Source organism: Malania oleifera, chromosome 10 (assembly GCF_029873635.1).
Source record: "Malania oleifera isolate guangnan ecotype guangnan chromosome 10, ASM2987363v1, whole genome shotgun sequence".
NCBI classification, from domain to species: Eukaryota; Viridiplantae; Streptophyta; class Magnoliopsida; order Santalales; family Ximeniaceae; genus Malania; species Malania oleifera.
In genome coordinates this window covers 56373890-56399505 of record NC_080426.1, presented here as the reverse complement: position 1 = coordinate 56399505, position 25616 = coordinate 56373890, and the positions used below count along the sequence as shown (strand labels likewise).

Sequence of the window (25616 nt, the reverse complement as noted above, 5' to 3'; positions counted from 1 at the left end):
TTCCTAAAATCGTCACTCTAGGAAAAACACAGAAACCATCACGAACATCCTATATTTAGATCATATAACAAAACCTCAAATCCTTTTCCTTATATTCTGGTATTGGTTTCCACTGCACTTTAGAGTTTACAGAACCTGACAACCTAAGCTCTGATACAAAAAATGTGACGACCTTAAAAATTAAATCATTTTTTCCCTAAATAAACATATGTGAACTACTTTTATACCCTTGCTATGAAATCTCAGGCCTTATAAGGCCACAGGGGTATTCCCGTATGCAATAAACATACCTATGTAGCGGAAACATAAATCATACAACCACATATACCATACAATACAATATTTAATATTTTTAGACTATAGTTAGATTTTACATCTCTCTCCAGTACCATCTACCCCAAAATACAACACTCTATACAAATTTACCCTATAAACAGGGCAACTAAGTAATCACTCTATCTGCGAGCCTGATCTACTCGCCTAACTAGCTCACCTGAAAAATGTTAAAGTAATAGGGTGAGATGACGTTCAGTAAGTGGAAATATGCTATTACTATACTATTTCAATAACATCTGAACTGTTTAGAATGATAAATCTGTAAAACATATCTTACATTTCTCGTAGTTTAAAGTATAACTGTATCATCTGAATTTTCTACTTTTCATATTGCTAATACCATACTATATTTATCAAATACTGTAAAATTGTATACATATACATAACTGTGTTTTTCCCTAGAACTCTGTATGTCATAATTTGACCTCTCATGATAGGGTTGTGCGGCCTATAGGTGGGACTTAACTTTGGTTGGCCTACTAGGTAAGTCATTGTACTCTACGCTACCTCAGTCCGGCCAAACTGCATCCACTCCTAGGCGCAGAACTGGACTGTTACCTTGTCATATCGGCCCCCTCAACCCAGCGAACTGGGGAGCTGCATCCACTCCGAGCACGATATGACGGTACCCACTTACTATTTGAGATATGTGTTTGCACTCTATCTGTATTAGCAACGATATCGTGCTCTGTAATCTGTATCTGTCTGTAATATTTCATAGGAATTTGATACCATATATACATAATACTATAATCTTTCTATTGATTTCATCATGTTTCCAAAATAACCATAACACTATAATTCTGTATTGTAAATACTGTAATATCTGAATATAATTATAGCATATGGATGCTATAACTGTATAATCTGTCTGCATAGACTGTCTGTATAATATGTCTATATAATCTAAGTGTTATGGCATTAGGAAAACATGACATTCTGTAAATACTGTAATATAATGAACTAAAGAGAATCTGTCTATATCTGTCTGTATAAAATATCCGTGTTTATTTGTCTATGTCTGTACATATTGTAAATCATGATATACTGGGAAAAACTGTATAAATTCTATATCAAGTAAATATCTACTCAGGCCACACAAACATTAAAAACTCTTATTCTGTAATAACTGGATAATAAACTGGTATACATGTATATACATAAAAACTTGGGCAATATAATTAAAAACTCCTACCATAACATATTTCCCTTAGTTTCTGAAAAGCCTCCACTGTACTTTGGCTCTACACCCACAGGGTTCTCCACTCAACACCCTGAAAATCACATCTTTCACAATAAAATATTGTTATGTCTTCGTATATTATATTTCTTATAACCGTGGGAAAGAAAAAAACTAAATAAAATGTCTTACCCTGAAATTGGAATGGACTCCAAACCACCTCCACCAACGATCCGTTTCGGCAGACTTGCAGAGAGCTTCCCTAGGAGCGTCGTGATCGCCTTAGATCCTTGATCCAGCAAGAAATGGAGCCGAGATTGAAGAGAGTAGGGGAGAGGGTCATTTTAGAGAGAGAGAGAGAGAGGATATCTTTACACCATTTTCTACTGAAAAAACCGAGTTTTGGCTATTTATAACCCCAAATTCGTTGATAAGTCCCTGAAGAAGTTCATCGACGAACCTTCACCCCTCGTCGATGAATTTCAGACCGCCTCAAACCCCCTCTCGGTATCTTCTCGTCGATGAGACATGTCCTCGTTGATAATGCTCTTATAAGTTCTCGTCAACGAATTCCTTGTGTTCGTCAACGAGGCCTTGTTAATTCCCTGAGTTATTTCACCATCATTGTGTCATGTGGTTTGGATCATTGTATCCGTTACAGCTCAGATTCTTACATTCGCAGCAAGTCATCATTATATTGTGTTGCTCAGATCCTCATATCCGCCTCGGCGTGGATTCTTGCATTCAGTGCAACTCAAGCCTACATACCGCCGCTTGGATTCTTACATTTAGTGCAAGTCATCCTTATGTACCTCGGCCTATATTCTTACATTTAGTGCAAATCATCCCTAGTTAGCAGAAATGAACAACTCTTAATTAACCTGAAAGTCATAGGTAGTTGTTCAGCCTAACTAAAATAGGTATCTTTTATCTTTGCAGGCTTGTTGCTTACAAAAAACGTAAGAAAGTTCCTATCGTTAAATTGAAACAACAAAACCTACAAAGAGGGGCAACTGTAGATATCTTATTTTTGTCCGAGCCAAATATAACAAAAAGGTTACTATATTATTATTATTATTTTTATTTTTATTTTTATTTTTATCATCATCATCATCATTATTATTATTATTATTATTATTTTTATTATTGTTTTTATTATTATTTTACTATTATTATTTTTAATATTTTTATCATTCTTATTACTTATATTTTATTATGACTTTACTATTGTTATTTTTACTATTTCTATTTATTATTATTGTTATTAGTATTATCATTATTTTCAAATTTTTATTATTATTATTATTATTATTATTATTATTATTATTACATTACTATTATTATTATTATTATTATTAATATATTATTATTAGGGTTTTGTTTTGGCTTATAAAAGAAGTGAAAAGAACACAACCAAAAGGAGGGGGGGGGGGGGGGGGGGCGTAGCCAATAAAAAAATAAAATAAAACCTAACTCCCTCATTCTCTCTTATTCCCCTCTTCTCTCTTAGCTCCGGCGCATCCCTCAGTCTCCTCTCCCCTCTCTTTCTCTTCTTCTTCTTCTTCTTCTTCTTCTTGGGGGGGCGCGTAGCCAAAAAAAAAAAAAAAAAAAAAAAAACCTAACTCCCTCATTCTCTCTTATTCCCCTCTTCTCTCTTAGCTCCGGCGCATCCCTCAGTCTCCTCTCCCCTCTCTTTCTCTTCTTCTTCTTCTTCTTCTTCTTCTTCTTCTTTCTTCTGTCTGCTGCTTTGCTTCCCGTGCTCCTGCAACCCATTCTCCCATCTCCCTTGCCTTAACTCCCTGGCAGAAGTGTTGTGTGTGCGCGTTCATTTCACACGCAGCAGAGGAGATCCGATCACCATCTCTCATTGCCGTCACCACCATCGTCACCGTCGTCTTCTTCGACTCCGGCAACCACCTACACAGCCACCCGAGCCTCTCTGCTGCTCTCCCTCTTCTCTCAGCCACCGCTGCCAGCTGCTGCTCCCTGAAGCTACTGCTGCCTGCTCCTCACCATCACCAGCCACCTGCGCGACTCTCAACTCCGGCGGCCACTCCACGCTCCCATCATCTCCGGCCACAGCACAGCAACCAGTGAGCCACCCCCCACGACCACGGTCACCTACTCAACCAGCTTGCTCCTCCAGTTCCGGCTGTACCCACAGTAAGTAACCTCCATACACACACCATACACACATCATACACACACTGTTTAAACACGCATGCATGCACTCACTCACATTGTGTAGGCACAGCGCACGCGCGCCTCCACCCGCACCCCCCCCCCCCACACACACACACACACACACACACAGACACAGACACAGATATATATAAGAGGAAAAGCCACTCTATTAAATTAATTTCTTAATAATAATTAATATTAATATTTAATTAATGTATATGTATATATCATTATTTAGTATTATTTAGTAGTATTAGCCGAATTAGAATGGAAATGACCTTTGAGCTGTAAAGGTTGAATTTTTAAATCTAATTTTTTTTTTTTTTTGTATATCTAACATCAATTTATTTTTTGCAGGATTTTTCTCCTTTTTGTAATAATATTTATTCAGGTTATATATATATGTGTGTGTGTGTGTGTGTGTATTTGACGTCAATTTATTTGTTGCAGGATTTTTCTCCTTTTTGTAATAATATTTATTCAGGTTATATATATATATATATATATATATATATATATATATATATATTTGACGTCAATTTATTTTTTGCAGGATTTTTCTTCTTTCTAATATTTACTCAGGTTTTAATGTATAGGGTATTCACTATGCTTACTAAATAAATTAGGGTACACTATTTAACAATAGATGTTGAGTAAGTATTATTCATACTCAAGGTTATAATTATTTAGGGCTTTTGTTATTATGACGTTTGTTTAATGTCAATGTTTATATGTTTAGGGTTTAGTCACTTCCGAATAGCTTGTGAATTAATTTTAGGAAGTCCATATTATTTCCATATTTATTTTTAGGGTTTCCATCTTATGACATATCTATTTATTATTAATGTGTATTATTCATAGTAGATTCATTATTTGAATGACTTCCATAACTTTATTTTTTTTCTTTCCAATGCGTATATATTATTTACTTGGGGATTAATTATTTTCATATTAGTATGATCGTACTTATAAGATATTAGATGTGTGTATCATCATAATGATTATTATTAGTACTTTTTATTATATTGTATGTTAGGTGTTATTGTTATAATAATAATAATAATAATAATAATAATAAAAATAATTATTATTATTATTATTATTATGGCATGAAGCATTATCATAGTATTATTATTACTATTATTATTATTATTATTATTATTATTATCATTATTAATAATATTATTACTATTTTTAGTATTTTTGTTATTTGGTCTTATATGTACTACGGTATTTATTTTTATAAAATATTTTCTTGATTTTCATCCCTATGATTGCAATAAAAAGGGTACAAACATTTTAAACTTCACGTACCTTAGTTCTGAGGCAATATATATATATATATATATATATATATATATATTACGTATATTTTTGTATAATTTGTTTATTTATTTATTTATTTTGCACGTGCATTTGTAAATTCACAAGTGGAGTAACATAAAAGACTTTATAAAATTTACTTTGAGATAATTTCATAATTAATTAGGTACTGTTCGTAAGAATGGGCGTGTAGGGGTGCTCGTACCTTCCCCTCGCGTAACCGAATTCTCGATCCCAATTTTGGTAACGCAGACCGATTCTACCCTTAATTAGGTTGTAATCAAGTGTTCTAACCACACTAAAAGGTTAGTAGCGACTTCAATATTCCTATTTTTTCCTAAAAATATATAATTATTTTTATTTCGCCGACCCCAAGGCACCCGTGCTCCGGGACGTGGCGAGAGCCGGGTCTATATGCACTAACTCGAGATCCAAAGATTGCAAACCCAGCATATACAAATTCAACTCATAATCATGACTTCAAATATCAAATAAAAGAATAAAATTAGATAAAGAAAAAATACAAATACATAGTAGACTATACTATAAATTGGCTCACTACCGTAACCGAGTCCCCGACAACGACGCTAAAATTTGGTAGGCTCTCCAAGAGTTAGGTCCTTAACTACAAAAGATAATATTTATAAAACCTAACTAATCCCAAGTTAAGTAGAATAAGGAGTGAGTCGAGTGTCAATCTCAAGGACTCTAGTTCAGTGCTAAACCAACCTTAATCTAGCTTACTACGCCAAAACAATAATGAAAATATGGAATTTTGGGTTTTTCTATTAAACTACGAAGGCAAGTAAATTGAATTAAATTATCTATGAAAGCAAGTCTCTGGTTATGAATCCACCCTAGCCTTTAGTGAGTGTTGGCCTAGCAAGGTCTTTCAATTGATTTTGGTGATAACAAACAAAGGATAATTTAACTTAAAAAAAGTTGAGTTTTGATGTTTCAGGAAATATGAATCAAGTGTGATTCAAAGCAAAAGCTCAAATTTAGATCAAGTATGATTTATGAGAAGAATAAAATATAAGTCAAATATGAAGATATCTTCTCAAAGATTCATGAAGGGTCTGATATTGTTGAAGCTCAAGAAAATTGTTTAAAATATCTCAAGAGATGAGAGCACTCAAGCTTGAAGGCCTAGGAAACATATATGTAAGTATTTCAAAAGGCAAAATATCTTTGAAATATATTTTGAAGCTTTTTCTAAGAGATTATTAATGTTTAAAGACTTATTTAATCAAATATTTATTTCACGAGAGAACAAAAGTTTTTTTTTTTAAAAGAAAGTAAAGAAGACTGAAGTAGAGACTTCAGTTGACTGAACTTTTTAGTTCAGATGACTGAAGTAAAGACTTCAGTTGACTGAACATTGAGTTCAGACATCTGAAGAATTACTTCAGTCAGCCGAAGAATAAGTTTAGCTGACTGAAGAATTTTCAGAACAGGCAGAGAGTTGCAGCAGTAACTTCAGTCGACTGAACCTGTGACCTCAGTCAACTGAACCTGCGATTTCAGTCATCTGAACTCTGACTTCAGATGACTGACCCTGTATCCTGTTTTAATTTTTGAAAGTATAAGACACTTCAGCCGACTGAACCTGTGACCTCAGTCAAGTAAACCTGCGATTTCAGTCATCTGAACTCTGACTTCAGTTGACTGATCCTGTATCTAGTTCAAATTTTTAAGGGTTTAAGGAACTTCAGTTGACTGACCACGATACTTCAGTCAACTGAACACTGTTCAACGGACAAAATTTTTAAAATTCTTATTTTTAAAATATAGCCGTTTGAAACTCAAATTTTCTAAATAACTTGGGAAACTTGTTAAGGAAACTCTTACAACAAGGGAACCCACTTGAAAGCCTATAAATATATGGTTCTTGTGAATTAAGAAATTTATCCAAGTATTGAAAACTCTCTTAAAGCTCTCTTGTTCTAATATCTCTTACTCAATCTCTTGCAAAGCTGAACGTATTGTTGTTCTGATATTTTGTTCATCAAATCTTGAAGAATTACTGATTTCTCATTTGGAGAAAAGGATTTTGGTGAATTCTTTGAAAAGTTTTAAAAGTTTATTTCATTGTTGATATTTTATCTTTTGGAGTACATAGTTCTTATTTGTACTAATATGCTCTTTGAGTGAGCTTCTCTTGTACATCAGGTTTTGATATTTCTTTTGTAGATTTTGAACGTTTCCAGGCTGTTGGAATGTTGACCAAACAAGGATATATTGTTTGGAGAAGGCGGGATCTAGCCTTGACCAAAGGAGTGATTGTAAACAGGTTTTGTTCCACCCGGTAACGGAACTACAATAGTGGAAACCTTTGGTATTTTGCCAAGGGCGAGGACGTAGGCTGCTTTGAAGCCGAACCTCGTAAAAATCTTGTGTCTTTCTCTCTATTTTATATACGTTATTTTCTGTGTTGTATGATTTCAAAGTGCAAGTAATAAGTTTTAAAGAGAAAGAAATAAAGATTCTTGGTATTTTAGAAAGTACGTTTTTGATTAACCTTTTGCGGAAACCCAAAAGGGAGTACGTTGGTTAATCTGCGGAAATCTTAATCAAGAAAGGTACATACCGGAAGTTAATTCAAAGCAGGTGATACATATTCACAGGGAAATCAACAAAATATATATTATCCTTGATTAAGTAATTAAATTGTTTAAACTTTATTGATTATCTTGTTTGGTTAAATTACAAGTATTCTAAGGTGTGTCTATATATTATTTGTTGTGCTCTATCTAGTATCTAAAGAACAAGATTAAAAAGTATTAAAATTAAAAAGATTCCAATTCACCCCCCTTCTTGGGAAGTTATTTCTAATTTCAGTGAGCTATACTTAGGCTCGGTCAATTATCCATATTAGGGTTTCCAAGATAAGTCATTCACTCAAGTGGCATAGGATAGTCGGGTCGCACCAATTGTTCGAAGCACGATCAAGAGATGGGGTATACCCTATCCAGCGAACATGAATTCCTTCTTAGCGTAACCCGCTCAAGTGGCATAGGGTAGTCAGGGCGCACCTGTCACATACTCAAAATTCTCACCATTTTTTTTATATAAATATAATAAAAAATTACTCCAATATCTGAATATAATGGGCACCCCTATGTAGTAGAAAACATAAATCACATAACTACATATAAATATATATACAATATCAGAATTCAATATTTGCAACCATAGCTACGTAATACATCTCTCTCTCTCTCTCTAGTTTCAACTATCCCAAAAATACAAAACCCTACACAAAAACTTACCCAATAACTAGGGTGACCAAGTGATCTCTACCCGCAAGCTTGATCTGCTCACCTAACTGACTCACCTGAAAAATGTTAAAGTAATGGGATGAGTCGATACTCAATAAGTGGAAATATGCTATTACTAGTGTGTGGCGACCGAGTCGTAAAACTATAACATTAACATTAATATATATAAAACTACATGATCTGACAAATTTGTAAAGCACATGTATAGTAGTTTAAAACATTTGTATCATATGAACTTTCTATCATTCATATTGCTATAACATACTATACACAATAAAATCTGTAAAACTGTATACATATACATAACTGTGCTATTTTCTTGGGACTCTGTATGTCATGATATGACCCCTCATGACAGGGTTGTGCGGCCCATAGGCAGGACTTAACCTGGTTGGCCCTCTAGGAAAGTCACTATACTCTACACTACCTCAGTTAGACCAAATTGCATACTCTCCAAGGTGCGGGATTGGCTGCTACCTCGTCAAATTGGCCCCCTCAACTCAGTGAACTGGGGAGCTGCATACTCTCCGAGCACAGTTGACGGTACCGACACACTATCTGAGATATGTGGTCGCACTCTATCTATATTAGCATCGGTACCATGCCCTATAAACTGTATCTGTCTATACTCTTTCCATAGGGATGTGATACTATATAAATACACCTATATAAATATATATATATATATATATATATTTACTGTTTTCATCATGTTTCCAAAATAATCATAACACCATAATTTTGTACTGTAAATACTGTGATATCTAAATAACTGTAACATCTGGATGTTATAACTGTATAATATGTCTTTATAAACTGTCTATATAAACTATCTGTATACTCTAAGTGTTATGGCATTTAGGAAAACATAACTTTCTATATACATTGTATATACTGTTCTGAATAATTATCAGTATACTATTATATATATCTCTCTCTGTAATCATCTGAATAAAACTGTATATGTACACATATTCTATCTGTATAAAATCTGCAAATATCTAATTATATCTGTATAACTTGAAATATAGAAAAACTGCATAAAATTCCAAATCAATATCATGTACTCAGGCCACACATATTTTAAAAATTCATATTTTTTATAACATCTGGTAAACATGCATATATATATATATATATATATATATATATATAATTTCTGATAACATAAGTAAATCCCCTAGCATAGCATATTTTCCTTACCTTAAATCTGAAAAGCCTCTCACTGAACTCTAGCCCTACACTCGCAGGGTTCTCCACTCAACACCCTGAAAACAATATCCTCTAGAACAAAATATTAGCATTTTCTTACCTACAACATTTCTTATAACTACAAGGAAGGCATAATCTGAATAAAATACCTTACCCTGGATTCGGGATGAATTCCAAACCAACTTCTCCCACGATCACCTCTGGCAGACTTGTAGAGAATTTTGCCAGGAGCGTCGTGGTAACCTCAGATCTTCAATCTGGCGAGAAAAGGAATCAGGATTGAAGAGAGAAGAAGTGAGGTGCATTTTAGAGAGAGAAAGGGAGAGTTTGCACTGGAAATTCGTCCAAAAATTTGAGTTTTCACTTTTTATAGAGCTGGATTCATTGACAAGACACGTCACCTCATTGACGAGTGCTTAAGTAATTTCATCGATGAACCCTACCTCCTCATCGATGAAATTTAGACTGGCCAAAAACTCCTCTCGGCATCTTCTCGTCGATGAGGCGTGGCTTTGTCGACAAGGCCTACTTATGAGCTCGTCGACGAACTCCCTATGGCCCTGTGTAAAACTTCCGGATTATTACTTTCAAAGTGCAATGTCATCGACGAAGCCTGCTGCCTCCTTCTGTTTTTGTTTCTATTTCCCTCCCTCTTTATTATTTAAATATCATTGTTCTTCGGGTCGTTACATTTTCCCCTCCTTATAAAATTTCATCCTCAAAATTTACTATCTGGATTGAACACCATTATACACTCTATCATCCCGTAAAGGTAATGGGTCTACTTAATTTATTACTTACCCTCGCTTATGGCAGAGGAATACTGTGGTTATATTTTATGTTCTGGGAGATTACACAAATAAAATTAAAACTACTTACTATCTAAATAGTACATGTACCTGCAAAAGAAACATTACCTAACTATTTACATTATCTGATCACTTTTAGAAAAAATGTGGGTATTTCTTTTTAATTTCATCCTCGAGTTCCCAAAAAGCTTCTTTTACAATATGGTTCGTCCATAAAACCTTCACCAGCTGGATTTCTTTAGTACGCAGTTCTTGTGTCTTTCTATCTAAAATCTGTACTAGCATCTCTTCATAAGCTAGTGAATCCTTAAGTTCTATCTCTACATAGCTGATTATGTGGGATGGGTCTGGGATGTATTTGCTTAACATAGCAACATAAAACACGTCATGAATTCGATCCAAAGCTGGCGGCAAAGCTAGCCTATGGGCAACTAACCCTATTCTCTCTAGTATCTTGAAAGGGTCAATATACCTATGGCTCAACTTACCCTTCTTCCTAAACCTCATAACTCCTTTCCGAGGAGCTATCTTAAAAAACACTCGATCTCCCACATCAAACTCTAACTTTCGGTAGCGAGTGTCCGCGTAGCTTTTCTGCCGACTCTGTGCTGTACTGATTCTTTCTTTAATTAGTCAGACCTTGTCACAAGCCTGCCGCACCATTTCTGGACGCAACACTCGCCTTTCACCTACTTCATCGCAGAAGAGAGGAGAATGACATCTCCTACCATACAATGCCTCGTATGAAACCATGCTGATACTAGCCTGGTAGCTATTACTATAAGCAAATTCAACTAGTAGTAGAAACTGAGTCCAACTACCCCCAAAATCCAGCACACACGCACAGAGCATATCTTCTAATATCTGGATCATCCTCTTAGTCTGGCCATCTGTCTGGGGATGGAACGTAGTGCTAAATGCTAGTCGAGTACTCATAGCCTCCTAAAAACTTTTCCAAAATCGTGAAGTAAATCGAGGATCTTGGTCTGAAACTATGGATACCGGTACACCATGGACACGAACTATCTCCTGAACATATATCTCTTCCAGTCTGTCCATTGAGTAGCTGACTTTAATAGGGAAAAAATGTGCAGTCTTCGTCAAACGATCCATAACTACCCAAATTGCATTCAACCCTTGACGCATTGACGGTAATCCCATAACGAAATCCATCGAAACCTGATCCTATTTCCATTCTAAAATGAACAATGGTTGCAACTGTCCTACCGATTTCTGGTACTCAGCTTTAACCTATTGGCACGTCAAGCACTGCTGTACAAACTTGACTATCTCCCTTTTCATTCCACCCCACCAAAGACACTCCCGCAGATCCTGATACATTTTAGTGCTTTCTGGATGTACGATGTATAGGGATTTGTGAGCCTCATTGAGTATAGTTCTTCTGATCTTGGTATCCGTAGGAACACAGAGCTTATTATGGAATCGCAGAACTCTGTCATTTGATATATTGAATTCCTCACCCTGACCATCTCATACTCTAGCCATTACCGTTGCCAACTCTGCATCATCACCCTGAGCTGCTTCAATCCTCTTGTAAAGCGTAGGCTGAACCACTAGGCTGACAATGACTACCTGAGGACTCTCCTCTATTAACTTTAAACTGAGTTTCTCAAAATCCATTAAAATTGAATGTGGAATCTCCATGACTGCCAGTGCTGATCTCCTGGATTTCCTACTCAGAGCATTTGCCACCACATTCGCCATCCCGAGATAGTAACTAATCGTGCAATCGTAATCTTTAATGAGTTCTAGCCACCTTCTTTACCTCATATTCAACTCTTTCTGGGTAAAGAAATATTTTAGACTCTTGTGATCCGTGAAAATCTCACACTTTCCACCATATAGGTAATTCCTCCAGATTTTGAGAGCATACACCACCACAGCAAGCTCTAAATTATGGACAGGATAATTTTTCTCATACTCTTTAAGCTGCCTAGACGCATATGCAATAACCCTGACTTGCCGCATCAACACACATCCAAGACCCTTCAAAAAGGAATCATTATATATTACAAACCTATCCTCCCCTGATGGAATAGCTAATACCGGAGCTGAAACTAGCCGTCGCTTTAACTACTGAAAACTTCATTCACAGTCGTCAATCCATTCAAATTTTACATTTTTCCTCATTAGTCGCGTCAACGAACCTGATAACTGGAGAATCCATCTACGAAGTGCCAGTAGTAGCCTGCTAATCCCAGAAAACTTCTGACTTCTTGAATACTTCCCTACCTTTCCTAACTCACCACAACCTCTATCTTACTCGGGTCAACTGATACTCCTACTTCAGAGACCATATGGCCGAGAAAAGTAACTTGCTTTAACCAGAACTCATATTTCTTTAATTTTGTATATAATTTCCTTTCCCTCAATACTTTGTACACCAGTCTCAAATGATGCTTGTGCTCCTCAAAACTTCACGAATAGACCAGTATATCATCGATGAACACAACCACAAACTGATCCAAGTATTGATGGAACATCCGATTCATCAAATCCATAAATACTGCTGGTGCATTAGTCAATCAAAATGACATCACCAAGAACTTGTAATGCCATATCTGGTTCGAAATGCGGTCTTCGAAATGTCCTCTAGTTTAACTTTCACCTGATGGTAACCCAACCGCAGGTTAATTTTAAAGTAAACTTGGGTCCCCTGAAGCTGATCAAATAAATCATCGATCCTAGGGAGAGGATATTTATTCTTTACTGTCAGTTTGTTTATCTCCCTATAATCGATGCACAATCTCATGGTTCCATATTTTCTTTTCACAAACAAAACTAGCACACCCCAAGGTGACACACTGGGCCTGATGAAACCTTTATTTAGCAATTCCTATAACTGTTCTTTCAATTCTTTTAACTCTACTGGGTCCATACGGTATGGTAGTTTCGATATTGGTGCAGATCCTGGAAACAGATCTACAGTAAACTCAATCTCACAGTCAGGTGGCAAACTAGGCAATTCTTCTGGAAATACATCTAGGAATTCCCTCACTACTAGTATGTTAGCTTGTCTCAATTCTTCTTTTGGCAATTCTTTTATATATGTGACATACCCCTGACAATCACCCTGTAGCAGTATCCTCACTTGAATAGCCGACACTAGTTATGGTGAGGCACATACACGTGAACCCATGAATTTGTATTCCTGCTTGCCCAGGGGTTTGAAAATAATTTCTTTCTGATGGCAATTTACACTGGCATGCTGAGTAGTTAGCCAGTCCATACCCAATATTACATCAAACCCCTGCATATCTAAAACCATTAGATCAGCTGATAATACCCTCTCCTGAATATCTACTAGAAAATTCTGAAGTATCCTCCTGTATTTCACCATAGACCCCATCGGCGTACCCATAGACAGTTCTATATTTAATGGTTGTCTCCATTCCAGCTATTTTCACATATCCTGCCGATATAAAGGAATGGGTGACACCTGTATCAAATAAAAAAATAATTGTATATGGTAAAGCAGTAAGGATACCTGTAACCACGTCTCCAACTATCTCGGTGTCTCCCAGGGTCAACGCATAAACCCTAGCCGGTGCGGTATTTCTCTGCTGACCTCCGCAGGGCATCTTGTATCCTCCTCGAAATGGCCTCGGAGCTGGTGCGTAATCCGAAGACATCTAACATGATCGAGCCATATGGCTAGGCCTCCCACAATGATAACAGACATTCTCCCCCATCCGGCACTCATTAGGGTGCTTCCGTCCGCATCTAGGACAAATGGTAAGAAACTGTCCACCCTGAAATCTCCCATGCTCTACCATCTGCCTTTGGCCTTCGCCAGATCTACCTCCTCTCCAAGGGCCTCGACTAGGACGGGCTTGAACACTAAAGGGTGCGGTCTTCTTCTTCTTACTTTGCATTTCAGTCCCTCTGAGCAAACTTTCCTCTGCTATAATAGTCCTAACAACCAATTCTAAGAAATCTTAGATCCTCAGTACTGCCACCTGCCTGTAAATATCTCACCTCAAGCTCCTCTCAAACATTCTCGCCTTCTTCACTTCATCGGGGACAATATATGGGCAGAAACGTGAGAGCTCGATAAATCTCGCCGCGTACTGTTGGACTGTCATCAACCCCTAGGACAGACTTAGGAACTTTTGTACTCTAGCCTCTTTGACTGAGGCAGGGTAATATCTATAGAGGAACACGTCTCTGAATCGAGCCCAAGTCATCGTCACTGGTATAGCCATCTGCTCCTCCAATAGTCTAGTGGACGACCACCATCTCTCAGCCTCCCCTGCCAATCTATACATAGCGTATAAAACTCTCTGCTCATCAGTGCAATGAAGTATTGTTAGAATCTTCTTTACCTCTTGCACCCAGTTCTCAGCAACTGCAGGGTCAATCGCTCCAGAAAAAGCTGGCGAATTCATCTTCATGAATTTCTCTATGGTGCATTTCTGAACTGGAGATGGACCTCCCTGCTCTCTAGAACTCTCCACTATCTCAACTATAACTTGTTGAGTCACACTACGTAGCACAACATCTGAATCTATACCTCCTACATCAGAAGGCCCGACACCATCGTTCCCACTAGCATGAGCGCTACTGCCTCCTAGGTCCATCCTGCAAATATAGAGAACACCGTTTCAGAATCCTATTTCTCATACAGACCTAACTTATTCAATTTAACTAAAACTTTAAATTCTCTTTTAACCATCCCTCCTGATCCTAACCCCAAAATCCAATCATGTAGCCCAAACACATGACTCGTTGATAGTTTACTATGGTTTTCCTGAAATCGTCACCTCAGGAAAAAAAAAAAACAGAAACCACCATGAAAATCTTATATCTAGACCACAGAACAAAACCTCAAATATTTTTTTTTACTTATATTTTGGTATTGTTTTCCGCTGCACTCTAGAGTCTGCAGAACCTAATAACCTAGGTTCTGATACCAAACTGTCACATCCTCAAAATTCTCACCATTTATATATAATAATAATAATAATATTAATAATAATAACAAATTACTTTAATATCTAAATATAATGGGCACCCCTATGTAGCAGAAAACATAAATCACATAACCACGTATAAATATATATACAATACCAGAATTCAGTATTTGCAACCATAGCTACATAATACATCTCTCTCTCTAGTGTCAACTACCCCAAAAATACAAAACCCTACACAAAAGCTTAGCCTATAACTAGGGTGACCACGTGATCTCTATCCGCGAGCCTGATCTGCTCGACTAGCTGGCTCACCTGAAAAATGTTAAAGTAATGAGGTGAATCAACGCTCAGTAAGTGGAAATATGCTATTACTAGTGTGTGGCGACCGAGTCGTAAAACTATAGCATTAACATTAATATATATATAAAACTGCATGATTTAGCAAATCTGTAAAGTACATGTATAGTAGCTTAAAACATTTGTATCATCTGAACTTTGTATCATTCATACTGCTATAACATACTATATACAATAAAAGCTGTAAAACTGTATACATATATATAACTGTGCTCTTTCCCTGGGACTTTGTATGTCATGAATACACCCCTCATGATAGGGTTGTGCGGCCCGTAGGCGAGACTTAACCTGGTCGGTCCTCTAAGAAAGTCATTATACTCTACACTACCTTAACCTGACCAAACTGCATACTCTCCTAGGCACAGGATTGGCTGTTACCTCGTCAAATTGACCCCCTCAACCCAGCGAACTGAGGAGCTGCATACTCTCCGAGCACAGTTGACGGTACCCACACACTATCTGAGATATGTGGTTGCACTCTATCTGTATTAGCATCGGTACCGTGCTCTATAAACTTTATCTGTCTGTACTCTTTCCACAAGGATGTGATACTATATCAATACATATATATATATATATATATATATATATATATTTAATGTTTTCATCATGTTTCCAAAATAACCATAACACCATAATTATGTGCTGTAAATATTGTGATATCTGAATAACTGTAACATCTAGATGTTATAACTGTACAATCTGTCTTTATAAACTGTTTGTATAAACTATCTATATACACTGAGTGTTATGGCATTTAGGAAAACATAGCTTTCTATATACACTGTATATACTGTTCTGAATAATTATCTGTATACTGTTATATATATCTGTTTGCATAATTATTTGAATAAAACTGTATATGTACATATATTCTATCTGTATAAAATCTACAAATATCTAACTATATTTGTATAACTTGAAATACAGAAAAAATGCATAAAATTCCATATCAATATCATGTACTCAGGCCACACATACTTTAAAAATTCATATTCTGTATAACATTTGGTATACATGCATATATATACATATATATATATATATATATATATATATATATAAATTTCTGATAACATAAGTAAATCTCCTAACATAGCATATTTCCCTTACCTTAAATCTGAAAAGCCTCTCACTAAACTCTAGCCCTATACTCGCAGGGTTCTCCACTTAACACCTTGAAAACAACATCCCCTAAAACAAAACATCAGTATTTTCTTACCTACAACATTTCTTATAACTACAAGGAAGGCATAATCTGAATAAAATACCTTACTTTGGATTTAAGATAAATTCCAAACCAACTTCTCTCATGATCAGCTCCAGTAGACTTGCAGAGAACTTTGTCAGGAGCGTCATGGTAGCCTCAGATCTTCAATCCGGTGAGAAGCGATGACAGGATCGAAGAGAGAAGAAGTGAGGTGCATTTTATAGAGAGGAAGGGAGAGTTTGCGCTGGAAATTCATCCAAAAATCCGAGTTTTCACTATTTATAGAGGTGAATTCGTCAACAAGACACGTCACCTTGTCGATGAGTCCTTAAGTAATTTCGTCGACAAACCCTATCTCCTCGTCGACGAAATTCAGACTGCCCAAAAACCCCTCTCGACATCTTCTCGTCGACGAGGCATAACTTCGTCAATTAGGCCTACTTATGAGCTTGTCAACAAACTTCCTGTGTTTGTCGACAAGGTCCTGTGTAAAACTTCCGGGTTATTACATCCAAAGTGCAACGTCGTCGACGAAGCCTGCTGCCTCCTTCTTTTTCTGTTTCTATTTCTCTCCCTCTTTAGTGTTTAAATACCATTGTTCTTCGGGTCGTTATAACACCAATCATCTAGAGCACGATTGGGAACCTGGGAACCGGGGTATACCCTATCTAGCGAACATGGATTACTTGTTTAATAACTGAACCCTATTATGCACAATTAACTGAGACCTAGCTATTAGCTCTGGCCTAGGGTTTCATCACAACCCGAGAACTAAAGATTTAGCTATTCATATTGCATAAAATTAAAGATAAGGTATTAAAAGATGAGATTGAAAGCATACTTTTATTGAAATTGAATTGAAATTATTCAAAGCACGTAAATTGAAAAGATATTAAAATCTACTTTACTTGGCACCAATTGGATTCGAGGTTTCATAAAATCTTCGAAACACCAACAAAGAACCAACTTAACCTAATCTAAATGGCACCAATTAGACTCGAGGCTTGTCACTAGGCCTTTAAAGCACCGAAAGAGAACCACAATTACAACTTACAACTTGAAATTGAAACAAAGCAATGAAATGAAAACTAATCTAAATAGCTATAATCGGAACTTAGGTCTATCACTAACCAAAAAGGAGCCAAAAAGGAACCAGAATCACCTATTTGAACTTTTATTTTCTACCCAAAAGGGTTTACAAGCAACTTAATTCAAATAAAGAAAGTTTCGCCAAAAATCTCACGCAGCAGTTTCTGAATTCGAACACCGTCGACCTGGTCACACCATGACTTCACCTCGTCAAGCCAATCTGGAAAATCTTCTTGTTCAGTTGTTGGCTTTCTCGACTTGGTTGAACCTTCAGGATCTCTTGGTCTTGCCTTGGTCGAGGTATTATGTGATTCTTCAATTAATCAGCACTTTGGAGTCTTCATTGCATGACTTGGTCACCCAATTTGATTGCCTAGTTAATTGCACCAAATGGTCGAATAGGGTCATGTTGCTTTGGATGGAATGAGGACTTAGAGACCTAGTCGAGCACTCGGGTAAGCCTTGTGCTTCCTAATTTCTTCCTTGGCTTATTGTATTGCTTAATTCCTCAGTTTAAGCTCCAATTTTCTAAAACATGAACAAACCACGCATAAATCCGAACTAGGATAAGAATGGGTAATTACATAGTAAATGAGAACAAAGCATAGGTAAATGAGGGCCTAAAATAGCAAATTTTAGGAACACATCAAGGGAGGTTTATGCATCTTCATACATTACATGCATTGCATCAAATGTGAAAAGAAGTCATTTACTTGCATTTTTGTAAAAATCATAGCATGAGTAAGGTAAATATGTGTCTTCATATCATGCATCATCATACTCATATCATACAAACTTTCTTGTGTAAATTTTTTAAATAATGTTCATTCGATTTGTCACCCATTCGAAATTCATTGTCTTCCACAAATCGAAATGGTTTGTGTTCTATTTAGGGCATGGGGCATCCTAAATCCAAGTAGTTCCTTCCAAATTATTTTTTCTACTTCAGAGAAGGCATTAGTTCCCAAAAATCCAAGTAATCACTTCCAAGTTGTTCTGCCTACTTTGGATATTTGGGGCATTAGTTCCCAAATCCAAGTAGTCACTTTCAAGTTGCCTTGACTATCTCGTTAATTTGAGTAGTCGCATTCATGTTGTTTTGGCCATCTCATATGTTTGAAGCGATTATAGTTCCCAAAGTCTAAATGGTCTTATTCAAGTTGCTTTGACTATCTTGAAAGTTTGCAGAGATTAGAGTTCCCAAATCCAATTAGTCACATTCAAGTTGTTTTTACTATCTCAGATGTTTTTCGTGTCTATAGTTCCCAAAATCTGAGTAGACCCTTTTAAGTTGTTCTGACTATCTCAAATGTTTGCTGCGATTATAGTTCCAAAAGTCTGAATGGTCCCATTCAAGTTGCTCTGGCTATCTCGAAGGTTTGCAGTTATTAGAGTTCCCAAATCCGAGTCGTCACATTCAAGTTGTTTGGACTATCTGAGATGTTTGCGGCGTTTATAGCTCCCAAAATTTGATTTGATTTGATTTTATTTTTTAAAATTCTACAACAAGGTGACGTTAGCATGATGTCACCCTACCATGTGGCATCATCTGAGTAGTTCGAAACAGATAACAGGGATTGCTGATGTGGTATGCTTGCACTATAGTTGTCAAATGCAACTTTTTAATTATTTCTTTGTAATTTTTATTGTTATTTGAACAAATAGAATTTTTGTATTTTAATTTGAATTTGTACTAGTATTTGTATTTGAATTTTGAATATTTTGAAATTTTTTTGTTGTCTGAACAGAGGTTATTTCTTTATTTTAATTGAATTGTATTTGAATTCAAAATTTTGAATGATTTACGAATTTTGTAGTAATTATGGTTTCAGGTTATGTATGCGAAAATGTGATTACAGATTTTTATATGAATTGATGATTAAAAAAAATTAGCACTAAAGGTCTTTAAAATTTTTTTAATTATTAGTGAAAGATTCAAATTTGTTACTAATAGTAGAGTATTAATGACGATTTAAAAATTTGTCACTAATAATGAGTATTAGTGAAGGATTAAAATTCGTCACTAATAGTAGGGTATTAGTGACGGTTTTTATATTTGTCACTAATACTCTACTATTAGTGACGAATTTGAATCCTTCACTAATACCCTACTATCAATGACAAATTTATAATTCGTCACTAATACCTTACTATCAGTGACGAATTTGAATCCTTCACTAATACCCAAGTATTAGTAACGAATTTAACCTGAGCCGATGTAGAATTTATAGTGACGGTATTAGGGTTTTAGTGACGATTATAATCCATCACAAATACTCCATAATTAGTGACTAATTTAGAATTCATCACTAATAGTTAGTAGTAACGATAAATATAGCAACTATTTTAAAACCGTCACTAATACTTATAAATTCATCACTAATATCCTGATCTTTTGTAGTGTGTCTAGAGAAAACGCAGGTCGGACGGTGGAGATCATGCCACACCGCCCAACCAAATACTTGGCTTAGATTGTGACATGTGTCACCGTACGGACATGACACGTGTCCCACTACCCTCATATAAAAATCATTTTTTCTCTTTTCTCTATCATTTTGCCGGGGTTTTCTCTCTCCTCGCTTTCTTTCTTCTCTCTCTTCTCTTCATAGCCTTCTGCACTCTCTTCTTCTCACTCCTCTCCTTCTCCCAGCTTTCTTCTCTTGCCTTTCTTCTCTTTCTTTCACATCTCTACACCTTCTCTTTTTCTTTTGTAGATCCCTTCATTCAGCTCATCTGTAACGACCTGCTTAATAAACTGATTTGATTTTTTTTTTCCACTAATATTCTACATGCTTTGATACCATGTTGGGGGTAAACCCAACCATTAACCTAAGTAGCAAGAAGCGAAAATCATATAAACATAACCATAAATCATTACATACAATACCAAAACCAATACCAGAGTACTATCGTGTTCCCTAAAATATACCCATATCACTGAATCCCCAAATTACCCTCAGCTAACTAGGGCAAATATAAAAATCCTCCACTGTACTCACTTTGCTGACAGGGCACTACCGACACCCCTCTATTTGCGAGCCTAATTTGCTCGCCTACCTGGATCACCTGAAAAATGTTTCAACACTGAGATGAGCCAACGCTCAGTAAGAAGAAATATGCTATTACTAGTGTGTGGCAAGTGAGCTACTATATATCATAAAATTTGTTTTCATATAAATATGAATAACTGAATACGAAAGTATAGTACAAATAATAAAATACACCACCCCTTTCCATGTTGTTTAACGTAGCAGTATTATAGGTTGTAATTCAAAGTACTTCTAGTGTACATAAGTATGGTCCCTGTTTCTGTAAATCCGTAAGTATGTAATAGTAACTAAAACTGTTCCCTATGGCTATCTGTGTGTCATGACTTGCCCTCTCATGACAGGGTTGTGCGGTCCGTAGGCTGGATTTATCCTGATTGGCCAACTAGGAATAAATCACTATACTCCGTCAGTTGACCTGCCCACCTCAACCCATATCTAAATGGGGAGCCTAACCTCTTCAAGAGCCTAGGTGATCGACCTTACTACGTATTATCTGAATAGGTGGTTATACTGATAAAGTAACATAATATCTGTAGCAACGGTACCGTGCTCTGTAGCTATAAGTCCAACAGGGTCTGATATCATATAATATATTTCTATACATATCTATCTGATTCACCATGATTCTGAAGTAATCGTAATAACCATGATGCTGCATAAATTGTATTGTAATTCATACGTCGTACTGCTGAGAATTATTTATTCATAACACTGAAACTGCATTATCATAATACTGAGATTTGTATAATCATGGTACTGAGATTCGTATAATCATGGTACTAAAATCCATAAAATCATAGTATTGAAATTTACATAATCATGGTACTAAAATTCGTAAAATCATGAAAATAGCATTCGTAAAACATATACCCGTACCATATTCATATTCACAAGCCACACCATACTTAAATACATAATTTTCATAATTAAATAAGTTGTATAGTATTTAAGAAATACCTAACATAGCATATTTCTCTTACCTTAACTTTGAAAAGCCTCTATAATAAACTGGCCTAACACCAGCAGGGCCTCCTACACAACACCCTGAACTAACATATGCCAGAATATAATATCAGTATTTTTTCGCCTATATTATTTCCTATAACTGTCATAAAGCCCAAAAGGGACTAAAAGCTCTTACCCTGAATTTGGGATGAAATCCAACTCTATTTTCCCGACGATCTGCTCCAGTAGATTTGCAGAGAACTCCACTAGGAGTGTCGGGGTGGCTTCGGATCGTCGATCCGGCCACTGCCGATGTCGAAAACGAAGAGAGAAGGGAAAGAGTGACGTAGAGAGAGAGAGAGAGAGAGAGAGAGAGAGAGAGAGAGAGAGGTGCAGTGAAAATGATAAAAATCTCAGGTGTCCACCATTTATAGGGCCAGGTTCGTCAACGAAGCCCTGTATTCGTCGACGAAATTCAGAAAAGCCCAAACCGTGTCTCGGTATTTTCTCATCGACGAAACCCTGTGTTCGTTGACGAAATTCTTTAAACCTTCGTCGATGAAGCCCTGCGTTCGTCGACGAAACTTGGTAATTTTCTGAAATTTTTATTTCCCTCAAAATGCAATGTCGTCGACGAACGCGGACGGCCTCCTTCTGTTTCTGTATCTATTTTCTTTCCCTCTTATTATTAAAATGCTATTATTCTTCGGGTCACTACATCATCTCTCTATGTTGTTTGTTTTTTTTTTTTTTCCACTCTTTTTTTAGATTTTCATTTATGTTTTTGTTGTGTTTTTGCAGCACCAAATTTGCACCAGGAAACAGAGACCTTCGAACCTATAAAATCAAACCAGGATCAAGATTCAACAAATAAGTTTCATTTCCCCTCATTTACTTTATTTTCTTAAAAATCAAATGGATTTCTTTTATCTGAATGATGCTAAGTTAAAGATTGAGCTTGTTTGGATCAAGGCTTGATTTGTATTCATGTTTGGGTTTGGCTTTGAATTGGATCCTATTTGGGTCTAGGATTGAGTCGGCTCCTATTTGGCTCTAGGCCTTGAATTGGGTTTTGTTTGGCTTTATAGTGAGTCAGACCTATTTGGACCTTAGTTTGAGTAAACTGATTTTGGGCTTAGTCCATAATTGGGCTAAGAAACTTGAGTTTTGATTTTTGGGTCATGATATGAGCTCAGCCCGTATTTGAAGTTAGCATTCAAGGTTTTGATTTGGGCCATGGTATGAGTTTGGCCCATGTTTGGGCTCACCATTTTGGGTTTTGATTTGGGCTTAGCCTAATTATATGGATTTAAACAATTTGGGTCTTGGGATTTTAAGATTTGGGCTCAGCCCAACTATTTGGGTTAAGAAATTTAGGTCTTGGGCTTTAACTCAAGTATTAATGGACCCAAATCCAAATTGCTTGGGTCTCGGGTCTGTGGATCCACTAGTTGGATGGGTCAGGTCAACCTAGGTTCAATGGAACGAGTCATTGGACTCGGTTTAATGGGTTAGCGGCTGAGATCCAAATATTGGACCAAATCCAATTTGCTAGGCTCGATCTAGATTAAAGAATCTGGGTTTTTCGAGTCCAAAAACTATTTAAGTCAACAATTTTTAAGGTATACCTTTAGAATTCAGTAAAATCAAACTCAAAGGGAAAAATGAAGCTAACCTTAGTCTTCAGCTACTTCGATATTCAAGTTCTATGTCAACCTTTCCTTTGACTCTGTTTGCAATCTTGAATCCCAAATTTTAACCTTTAGAACCTCCAAAACCTTAGAATTCAGAAGCTAAACTCTCCAGCAATTTCCTCAAGCTTTCAATCAGAACTTGCTCTGATTTTCTCACTAAAACTGCTTGAATGACTTTCTCAAACTAATTCTCTATATCACTATGCGAATCTTTATGTCCTCACTTTTTCAGAAGCCTCTATTTATAAGACTTAGAAGTGATTTGCATTCAATTTAATTAGCCAATTAAATTCAAATCAATCAATCAAAATTAAGACTAATTTGCTAATTTAAGTTGATTAATCAATTTTAATTTGTTCAATCAATCTTAAGTAGTTAATCAATTTTAAATTCTCATTTCCTAAATGAATTTTTATTGTGCGTGTGCGTAGGTGCCAGAATGAAGAACTAAAGATCCTTTCCCCTCATTTTTATTTTTTCCTTTTATGTTTATTTTTATTCTTTTCTTCTTTTTCAATGTAAAATTTTAGTTTCTCAGTATCTCGATTTTTCGTGTGTATTTTTATTTTATGAAATAATATTTAGCATCGTTTTGTTAGATTAACCCCGGACAATTTGGGGTGTCTGCAATGCCAACCATGTGATTCTTTGTCCAAATTGTTCTCATAGTTGCAGCTGGAATAATATATAATCTCCCAGTAAATTGCATGTACCACAAGAACACACCCGATGGTATTTTGACATGCCACATTTGGAACACAAGGTCGTTTCCAAACCTAATTGTATGTGTTCCCCACCCCCTCCCAATACATCTCTCTCTCTCTCTCTCTCTCTCTCTCTCTCTCTCTCTCTCTCTCTCTCTCTCTGTTTTCTTTTTTTTTTTTAATCATTTTGAGTTGAATAAAGAAATCCCAGGCTCCACGTACAATGGCAGTTTCCTTCTAAACCTGGTAACCAGTTAAATTAACCAAATGCCTGCAGCTCGGGGGTCACTCCTCGATGCTCATAAACTCCAGTCACATTCTAGAGGAAAGTTAAGGGGATCGTAGCCCGTCACTGTGTCATCCACGGAGAAGCTGCTACCACTAAAGGCTGGCTCGTCCGCTGTGATTGGGACCACAAAATCATTAACCTGATGAACATTCATCAGAATCCCCAACAAACCATCTCTTTGTTCTTGCAACTCCGAAGCCCGTGCCGTCGCCCATTCAAGTTGTATTTTGAGTTCCTCAACAGTCTTCTGCAAGTAGAAGATGGCACCCGTGCTGCCGTATACGGGATCCTTCAGCCTCGCCCTGGCTTCGTATACTATTGCATTAACTGCATCCTCCCTCTTCCTCTCCTCCACCATCTTCATAATATATACAGATACGTGAATTTGTCAGAAATAGAAAAGTTGAAATGGAGGAATTAATTGACCATTAATTAATATTTAATGTACACGGTTGCACATACCTGAATCATTTTGATGACATTGCTGGCACCGAACACCTTATGCACGCCAGCGAACTTCTCGACCTCTTCGCTGGGGAAATAGGGTGCGAGAGTGCAGCTGGGGTCGCATCTCCGGCGCAGCATTCGACAGGCTGCGCAGGGTTGATGTGTCCTGCCTCGCGCAGACACGGCAAAGCTCATGTTTGAATTAATTTATTGATTAAGACTAACTATCAAGGGGCGGGTGTGGTAAAGGCAAGTGGAAGAAGCAAGGAAAATATATAGAAGCTAGTTGGTTGCGTGCCACAAGGCATGCATGCCCGTTGCCCGTTGATGGGAATGCTGACTTAATGTTTGTTGCCTTGCTTTATAGAGAATGAGATGAGTGGTAGCAGGAAATTGCATGAGAGGGGAGATTGAAGGCGGCGGCTTGAGAGCAACTTCTTTCAAGATTAATACTAGCGAGTTGTGAAAAACGTGACGCTTTAAGAAGAAGGGGGTGTAGCTGGACATGGTTCAAATGGTTTTTAGTTCGGACGGGTTTTCTGAGGCCATCGTAGCTATATTTTTCATGC

General features: G+C 36.6%; 1 protein-coding gene across 1 annotated transcript; it reads right to left on the bottom strand.

Moving 5' to 3' along the window:
• Nucleotides 1–24262: 24262 nt before the first annotated feature.
• LOC131166079 (LOB domain-containing protein 1-like) lies at nucleotides 24263–25382 on the bottom strand. Its single transcript, XM_058124320.1, has 2 exons — nucleotides 25063–25382; nucleotides 24263–24958 (listed from the first exon to the last, which is right to left on the bottom strand). The coding sequence occupies exons 1-2, from the start codon at nucleotides 25240–25242 to the stop codon at nucleotides 24611–24613; spliced, it is 528 nt and encodes a 175-aa protein (XP_057980303.1). The 5' UTR covers nucleotides 25243–25382; the 3' UTR covers nucleotides 24263–24610.
• Between the last annotated feature and the right edge of the window lie 234 nt (nucleotides 25383–25616).

Coding starts and splice junctions, on each gene's coding strand:
- LOC131166079 (XM_058124320.1), bottom strand. CDS start 25,242: ATGAGCTTTGCCGTGTCTGCGCGAGGCAGGACACATCAACCCTGCGCA. Junction 24,959..25,062: donor ATGTCATCAAAATGATTCAG/GTATGTGCAACC, acceptor TATATTATGAAG/ATGGTGGAGGAGAGGAAGAG.